General features: G+C 35.6%; 1 protein-coding gene across 1 annotated transcript in view; it reads left to right on the top strand.

The window, feature by feature from the left end:
* Nucleotides 1-359: 359 nt before the first annotated feature.
* Nucleotides 360-9494, top strand: part of LOC114923735 (uncharacterized protein C5orf34 homolog) — a 13464-nt gene continuing 4329 nt past the window's right edge. Inside the window, exons 1-7 of the mRNA XM_029287082.1 lie at nucleotides 360-554; nucleotides 1991-2080; nucleotides 4120-4754; nucleotides 6390-6491; nucleotides 7436-7556; nucleotides 8480-8571; nucleotides 9385-9454. Coding sequence (XP_029142915.1) covers nucleotides 360-554; nucleotides 1991-2080; nucleotides 4120-4754; nucleotides 6390-6491; nucleotides 7436-7556; nucleotides 8480-8571; nucleotides 9385-9454 — 1305 coding nt within the window. The remainder of the gene's footprint in view (nucleotides 555-1990; nucleotides 2081-4119; nucleotides 4755-6389; nucleotides 6492-7435; nucleotides 7557-8479; nucleotides 8572-9384; nucleotides 9455-9494) is intronic.

Consider the following 9494-nt stretch of genomic DNA (forward strand, 5'->3'; position numbering starts at 1 on the left):
CTTGCTGGTTTCCCATTGAGGTTGCTTGTGAGAAGCCAACTGTGAAAGTTGCAAATAGTGATTACAGAGCACAGTGACTAAATGCATGTGTGTTGTAAAGTACCCAAACTGCAGTCACTTGACATGGGGATGCTGTAGTAGCCAAAACTTTAAGGATTAGTCATAAATCTCCTTTTTTTACACTGTTGTAAGTTTGAACGGCCACTGAACAAATAGTTGATAGGTGAAGACTGCCTGTAATATTACTGATATTTGTACCATTCCTTTCCACACCCGTACACTATACACTAAATAATCAGTTGTGATTCCTTTTACAGATTCACTTTGTAAAAACACTGTTCGTGTTTTTTATTGTTGTGATGGGGTCGGAAAGTCTCATGATCCTTTATGAAGATAATTCAGTGGAAGTCCACTATCCAGATGGTTCCAGATTGCTCCTTTCTCCATGTGGATCAGAGTTATTATTTGAAAAGGCTGTTCCTCCCTCTGCTCACCCAATGCAGCCACCGGAAAGAGTTCGTCAGAGGACACCATTTGCTATTAGCCTCTATCGGGTATAAACAAAATCTTTTTTCTCTAAGCAGGAGAGAAAGGTGGTCTGCTCTGGGATAATAGGATTGTAATAGGACGTGTTTTGCTTAAACTCTAAAAGCCATTCAAAGAGCTGAGCAAAAAATTGGCAATTCTGAAATGTCAACAGGGACCAATTCTTCACTAACATACCAGCAGAATAAGGCTCCATTCAATCCTGTTATATCATCACTCCCAGTCATTATATAAGTGCTACTACTCTATATGCCAAAACACCACCACCCACAAAAAGGAGAGTAGTATTAGAAGATATTCAGTGAAGACAATGTTGAATCTCTAAAACAATCCAATTAAAGAGTTGTGTACATTTTGAATTTGTAAAATACTGACCGATACAGGGGCTGTAATGGCCAGGAGTCCCTAGAATTCAAAACAGTAGTACTCCAAAGTTTAAAATGTTTTTGTAGGTTGCATTAGTCCCAGTTTACAATTGTGTTCTTGATATTTTGGGGATCAAACTCATGATGATACTCATGATCATTATACTGTCCTATACATGTCCTAATTTTGGGCAGTCCATAAGTATCTAGCTACCCATCTGTTTTACAAGAACAAATCTGGACTAAAGAAATTTTTGGGCTGATCCAGTTAGAATCTTGTTCTGTTTCTAGAACACGTCATGGGAAGAATGGTATGAATAAATCTTCCTTTGTAGCATGCAGTTTTAGGAAGATATTTTGTTCATATGAGACAATAATAAACTATGGGAAATATGTCTAGAATATTTCTTGGTTCTCTCTCAAACATAAGAGAGTTTGGGGGAATGTGCAGAAGTCACTTGAAAGACAAGTTGGTTTAGGAAAAGTCTCTAAATATAGAAGCTTGGGAACCATCATTATTTTCTGTTCAATAGCTCTTCAGTGTCTCAGGCAGAAATTTATCCTTGCAAATTGTTCAACTTCCTCTTATGTTTGCTATCTTTAACAGCCATGGGTTTTCCCTTCTTACCTATGTTATAAAATTTAAGCTTATCTATTTTTTCTTTTTTTTATTATATCTCATTTCCCTTTTCCCAGTATAATAGAATAGTCTTTATTTTGCTCAAAGAGACTTCTAAGTCATTTCTTCAGGATGCAGCATTGAGTGGCACAGACCTGAATACCAGTGAATTTACCTTTCAGAAGACTGAATAGATGGATGTTGCTCACTTTCCATTACAAGTCAAAAACTTTTTTCTTCTGTTAAGATCAGAGAAATTATGTTAGATGGCATTTTAAAACAACTTTTTTGTCTTCCCATATAGAAATCTGTTACTTTATTTTAAATATATACTAAATGCAATGCAACCGAACATAGAACCTTCATGGTCATTCTTGTATAAATATAGCAATAATGCTAAGGAATAAGAATTAAGTTGTTTCTCCAATATATAAAATCAAATTCTCTTTACTTTTTTTAGGAACAGCTCTTGCGGGCAATAGATTTCCGAAATCAATATTCTGAGCGACCCTATTTACCTTCAGACATTATACCTCCAGAAAAGAAAAATGTAAGTTTTGAGTATATGTTTGTAAAAAGAAAACAGATTCCATATTTATTGTGGTTTTTATTATCGCCTGTTCACCGCCCTGAGTCCCGTAAGGGAGATAGGGCGGTATATAAATTCAATAAATTCAATTCAATTCAATGAAATATTTAATTGGCTAATTTTATGTGTTATCTTCTTGGCTTATTAGACAGTAACATATAATTATACTGATTCTTTTGGAAGGATAGATAAATTTAGTACACATTACCTGTGTTTGCACAATACACTTTCCTCATGCAGTTACTTTTTCATGGTTCAGAGCTGATAAATCAGGAAACCCATAATCCCAGAGGGGCCAAGAGCTTTCACCTTTTGCTCTACAGACCCGCTGCCAATTTTCTCCAATCATGCCTGATGTCAGGGGATTTGTTAGAAGTTCATTATCCAATAATGGCTTCCCAATTGGCCAGATCAGGCTTGAGTATTGCATTCAATTACTTTGGGAAATACACCGATTGACTTTGATACTAAGTTTTATAGGGTGATGCTTTCCATGTGAGCCCCCCTAATTCACCACCTCATTTTTTACTGGAGGACTAAGTGGGGCTTGACCTCTATTACAAGTTCTCAGACTTGTTAAATAATAAAATCATCTGACTCAGAGTTACCCCAGATCTAACTGAGTCACTCACTGTTCTGAACTCTTTATTGACTTGGTTATGCATGTTAGTTATTTGGTTATGCAAGTCTTCGGTGTAAATATATATAAAATGAGTAATTATTCATTCTTACTGACAAGTAATCCTAAAATCCACAATGAAGCAGTTCTATATATTCTTAACAATATTTGACAAAATATGATTTTTATTTTAAGGTATTACTTAGTCTCTGAAATGAGTACATTTTGATAATTGGAATCTGATTTACATAATTTCCTTATAAATAATTACATCAAGAAAACTAATCCATTCCTATTTTCCATATTTAAAAATCTCAGCTGTACCTCTAATAAGGAATCATTTTTATCTGTAGAGGGAAGAGGGAATGGCCTTGAGGGACAAGAAGAAGAGTTGCTATCAAGGCCATGGTCAAATAAAAAAGGCCTGAGTCCAAGGCAAGAATGTAACATGTCTCAGACAAATGCCTTCCTAGTTCACAAGAAGACAAAGGCAAGGAGGAGAGAAGCACTTTCAGACATGCAAGATTCTGTTACTATAACTCTGTAATAAAAGTTCTGTTGGCCTATGTGGCCTAATCAAATCCTAATTCCTCTATTGAAGCTCTGATATCATCTTACTGCAACTAGAAGAAATCCATTAGGTTTAAGTCCCTTATCACAAACACCATCTAAATTATATGAACATTAATTTTGTAATATTATCATCTTTTTGTTATCCATAATAATCCATGAAAATTCCTGGAAATTATCTTTGCTTGGATAAACTGTAATGTTGCAAGCTGCATCCCTTATTCCCATTATTCCCTTATTGATATTTATTTATATCTACAATCTTATGCCTCCTGAGATACCATTCCAAGTTCCATAGGATGGTGAATTTCCTTCTCTAAAATTGAACTCGGGATATTGACCTCCAAAGAGGGAAGCTGTGTACCTCTATACCAGGCATGTCAAACTCGCGACGTCGCGCGATGTATTGGGACTTTTTCCCCATTGCCGGCAATGGGGTGGGCGCAGTTTCAGTGTGACGCATCCGGCCTGCGGGCTGGCAGTTTGACATGCCTGCTGTATACCATCTTGGTAGCTGGCGGTTTCTAAGACCAGAAGATTCATCCCAGAAAAAAATAAAACAAAGTGTTGTGATGAAAGATGTGCATTATGCCAGAATAAGTGTGGTTAGATATAGTCTCCTGTCCTTTTCCATTCCTCAGTTCAGAAAAATACCTTGAGTTAATCTAAATGTATTCTTTCCTATTAGACACAAGTATATGAACAGAGAAGTACAAGCATATTTTTTTTCATCTTCTCTTTTGATCTGCAGTTGGCAGGGCTTTGGGAAAGTGTAAGCTATCAGAACTTTAAGACTCAATCTTTTCTGCAGGTCATTTTCACAGATGTCACTGAAGCCCAATGGCCTGGCCTTGATACGGCTAATGAGGAAATGTGTCTGTCAAATGGCAATGTGAAAGTCACATCTTTAGATGGACATGCTTCTCTTCTTTTACCAGAGCTTCAGCAAGAATTCACGGTGGAGTTTTTATGCAAAGTAAGCAAGGGACTATCAATCCCATTATCATTTTCAAAGAGGAACTCCTGTAAGTCAACCCAAGAATGTTACGAAAGTTCCAGCCAAAGTTCTGACTTAAAAATGTGTTCAAGGCTGCTAGGGACAAAAATGAAGGATGATGTAAGTATAGAAAATTGTGTACAAGAGAACAATTCAAGTGCTGTGCAAAAAGATAAGATATCTCAGTCTTCCCAGAAGAGTTTATTTGAATATTGTAGAGTTATACAGCATATATCAGTATCATCCTGCCCTGAAGAATGGAAGTACCCTTTGTCATTAGCATTAAGAATCAATCAATCATATAATGGAAATGAAGTTGGCTCTAATAAAGGAAAGAATGAAGTTGATAGCCTAAGCCTGGATCTTGCTAATGAATGCAGAATGGCTGACACAGTTACTTCTTTACCTTCAGCTTTACCTCTCAGTTGTCATGCTCCATTTCTACACAGGTAAATTAGTTTTATACATTAAAATGTCTGTATCCTTTATTTCTGTCTTTTTAAAAACTGCCTTTTAAATAGCTAAAATCTGTTTAAAATCACATACTAACAGCCATACTCTCTTGACTTTTCAGTAGCTTTTTTAATGTTTGGAGTTTCCAGATATAAAGAAAACCTTACTTTAACCCAGTAACAGGAAAATGCTAGGCCGTTACTCACAAATGTCCAATAAATATGTCATGGTAATTTTTGTTATTTGCATGCTTACATGCTTACTTAAGTACATTTCCAAACAAAGTATCTGGGTTTTTTTCTAAACGTGTGCAACTTAGAAACATTATTGTAACTAAAAATGATTGTAGAATCTGACACTTTGCTTTATAGCAAGCCAGATACCCCTTCTTCTTTTTTGAATTAAAAGTTTTTTTAAAAAAATGAAGTGAGGTGATGCAGGAGATCATTAAAGAATGTATAAGGTACCGTATTGTGTACATTTCATTTATTGTGGATCTGTTGCAATGATTGCTTTCTAAAAAAAAAAGTAAGGTTTACTACTACGGTAGTTATGGGTTAAACGCTTGTTTTCAGTTTTAAACATCCTCCCTAATTTGATTGCTTTCCAAATATACTGGCAGGTCAGTTCCAGAATTTGCAGGCACTCTAGACAATTGGAGTAATTGTATCCAAATATCTGGAAAGGACCAAATGAAAGAAGTTGCTTTAAGGATTCTAATCATTCATTGATTTTTGAGTTCTTAATATTAAGTATTCCCCTTTAAGACAGAAACCGTTATTATATAACAAATACTTTGATGTAATTTGCAACTGTTTCTTACATTACATTCAGCTTTGAATTGTAAAATCTAAATAGCATAGAATAGAATATTCTTTATTGGCCAAGAAATTTGTCTCTGGTGCATAAGCCCTCAGTATAGTACAAGCAACAAAGTCGTAAATCATAAACCATAAAACAAACATAAATCATAAGATACACCCATCATAAGATACCAATAGGAATATGTAATAGGAAAGATGCGAAGGATAGTAGTAATACAGTCCTGCCATGTGGTTAGATATCCTTAGACATAGACTGGGGGTAGGCAACCTTGGCTCTTTTATGACTCGTGGACTTCAACTCCCAGAATTCCTGAGCCAGCCATGCATAGCATAGCTGGCTCAGGAATTCTGGGAGTTGAAGTCCACGAGTCATAAAAGAGCCAAGGTTGCCTACCCCTGACATAGACAGTGCTGTGGGAATTATGTATTTAGCAGAGTAATGGCATGGGGGGAAAACTTGTCTTTGTGTCTAGTTGTTTTGGCGTGCAATGCCCTGTAGCGGTGTCCTGAGGGGAGGAGTTGAAACAGTTTATGTCCAGGATGCAAGGGGTCTGTAGATATTTTCTCAGTCCACTTTCTGGCTCGCACAGTATACAGGTCCTCTATGGCAGGCTGGTTTATTATTATACTTATTAATATCAAAAATCCAAATCATAATATTCCCATATTTTCATTTTTTTCTATCTTAATAGTCTAAGTCATCTAAACATTAGACTTTCATAATCTCTCATCAACACTATAAATACCCCTGCATTTATGTATGTCTAATAACAATATAATAAAACATTTTTTAAAAATGATCCACAGGTGGACCTTCACTGATTTTTTTGAACAAAAACAGGAGGAGGATGGATATCACTCATACTCACAGCCTATCAAAGTACTTTGGAGCAAGGGTATTATTTACAGGTATGTGTATGTGTGTTTATGAAAGGAGATTTAAAGGCTAATACACCTGTATTCTTACTTAACGGTAAGAACACTGAATAATTTGCAAAATAATAGATTTTTAATGATAATAGGTGTTCTAGGATAACGAACAGGTAGTTCTCACTTAGCAACCACTCATTGACCAACTGTTTGAAGTTATGATGGCACTGAATGAGTGCTACTTATGATGAATCCTCCAAGTTCTAACATCGTAGTTCCCCCATGATCATATGCTCATGATTCAGTCACTAAGCAACCAGTTTACGCTTAATGATGGTTGTAACATCCCATGGTCACATGGTCAACATTTGCAACCTGCCCTGCTGGTTTCACATAAGCAAAGTTAATGGGTAAGCCAACAGAGAAAGTCACAAGTTGTTCTGGTAATACCTCCCCTACACACACACACGCACACCTCAGGCCTTCCTGCACATGTCCTCCTTCCCTCCTCTTCCCTGTGCTCAAACAAACCTGCTTCCTCCTTCCTTCAGCTGCCACACCACAGCACCCCCTACTCCTCTTACACATAGTCTGCACCAGGTCTTCCCTAGCAGCATCCCTGCTGTTTATTTGGGATCTTCTCCACTTCCCGCTTAATGAACCACACAGCTTGGGTTTATGATGGCAACAGGGACTATTGGATTGCTGTCATTAAGCAATGCAGCCATGTTTGTAATACTTTGGTTTATTAATTGTTCGGGAGAATGGGAAAATTTGTATAATCTTTTAGTATTTATTTAATTTCAGCATTTAATTATAGATTGTAATACTTTCATGGATAAATAGACAGTGAGTGTTTTTAAAATCCCACGGGGTACTGTTAGGCTTCTTCCAGAATCAGAGCTGGATTTATCTACAATTAATTTAGATAGCCTATTGGGATAATAAAAACAGTGGAGCTAATATCCCATACTTTCTATTAGGTTTTCTCTTGGACTTAGAAGCATAGAAATTTATCCTGGTGATGGATCAGTCTTTAAATCAGAAGGTTTCTTTTTGGGAAAATACTTCACTCGTTATTGTATTAATCAACAAACGAAACAGGTACATAACAGTAAATAAGTCTTTTCTTGAATATTTTATGATAACTGTTTTTCAGGAATATTGTAAAACTAGCACATTTAAAATGAGGATCGTGATAGATTAAGAACCATGAGTACATGCTAACAAAATAGTGAGAGAAAGGAGGGAGGGAGAGGTACTGTGTGTGTATGTGGGCACACAGTACAGTTTTCTTGCCCCTTTGCAGATGACAAAGAATGCACAGACTGTTGGTGCATCTAGTGATTTTTTTTACTTATTTATTCATATACTGTATATCCAACTCTTTGTATCTAAGGTTCTTACAATTATATCCATCAGATGTGATATTTTTGATGTCTAGACCTGCAACCGTGGTTTAGATGCTTGGTTTTCCTTTCATGAAACAGAAGATAACAAAGAGCAAGTTCTCCTGACTGCTTCTAACATAATTAACTCTACCTTAAGAAAATTCTTTTTTCAGAATCAGCGGCCAAACACCTTTTCCAAAAAAAGCAAACTGGTAGCATGGTTTCTTCTTATATTATCCATCTTCCTAGAATATTCCCTATCATCAGTGCTTACCGCTTTTTTCTTTTCGGAGCAGATAATCCTACTTCCACATTAATTTCTGGATTTACTGTAAAAACTGAGGGGCTTTATGTTCATCTTGAAATCCCTACACCTATCAACAGTCTTAGGCAGTCTTGCACTTTTAGTTTTTTTGACAGAGCTGCCATCAGAAAGCATCACACCTACAATTATCCGTGGCATATGTCACAAAAAACAAGAGATTAGAGCAATGTAACACCAAAGGAACAAATTGCTTTAAACTGTATAATGAACAACTGTTGACTTGGAGTCCAGTAGTTTAATGATCTGTTGTACTTGCTTTGTTGTTTAGCGCTTTTGTACATACTTATTTTTCTTTTACATTCATCTTTTAGAGAGAAGAAACCATGTACTCTGTAAGCGGCCTACCACCTGATGTCCCCGGGAGTCTCTACTCTGTATGGACAATTATAACACAGTCAGTAAGGTGAGGTACTTTGCTTACTTTTCAGTATTTGTTCATTTATTTAGATTATGCCACTTGAGCTCAGTTTTCTAGGTAATTTGGAATAATATTTAGACACTTTTTTCAGTAACATTGACGAAAGGACACCAGTTAATGAAAACTGTTCAAACTACGAAAATCCATGAATCTGGATTAATTCTGGGGATGCTGTGACAATTATCAGTACAAGGACTGATCATAAATCACTTTTTTCAGTGTTGGTCATTAAACGAATGGTTGTAAGCCGAGGACTACCTATGTATGGATGTCATATAAAACAAATCTATTTTGATTCTGAAGAATAGCTGGGAATTTTAAAAGTTTGCAAGCTTTACTACAAATCATCAGACAGTTGTACAATAGATTTGTCTCTCTACTGCTCATTCTAGCATAAGGTGCTGGCTATAAATTGGTCGTTATAATTTTTTCCCAAATGTTTTTATCTTATCTTTTCTGTTTTTCTCCTTGACTGTATTGTTAAATATCTGTATTGTTAAATATCTATTTAACAATACAGTCAAGGAGAAAAACAGAAAAAACAAAAAGCAAAGAATAAATAAGGCAGAGAATTAAAAGCATTGTAACAATAAATATTTTTTTCAAAGTAATCATTACTCACTAATCATTAATTAGTGAGCTAACATGTAAAATATCCTATATTAATTTAGAACTTCAAAACATTAAGATCAAGTTAATATGCAATAATTAACAGCAATGAACAGTAATACCTTTAAATGTTTTAAAGGCTTGCAACTTAAAGTGAAATTTGAGTCTCTCTTTTATTTTTCTAATTAGAGTTCTTCAACATGATCTTGAAAACATGCTTTCCTTAACACATAATTATAATGTTTGCTGCTGGAAGTTGGTAGGTATGAATATGACAATCAATTATTAGCATAAGATAA

The sequence above is a fragment of the Protobothrops mucrosquamatus genome, unplaced genomic scaffold (genome assembly GCF_001527695.2).
Source record: "Protobothrops mucrosquamatus isolate PMUCROS unplaced genomic scaffold, P.Mucros_1.0 scaffold9606, whole genome shotgun sequence".
Lineage (NCBI taxonomy): Eukaryota > Metazoa > Chordata > Lepidosauria > Squamata > Viperidae > Protobothrops > Protobothrops mucrosquamatus.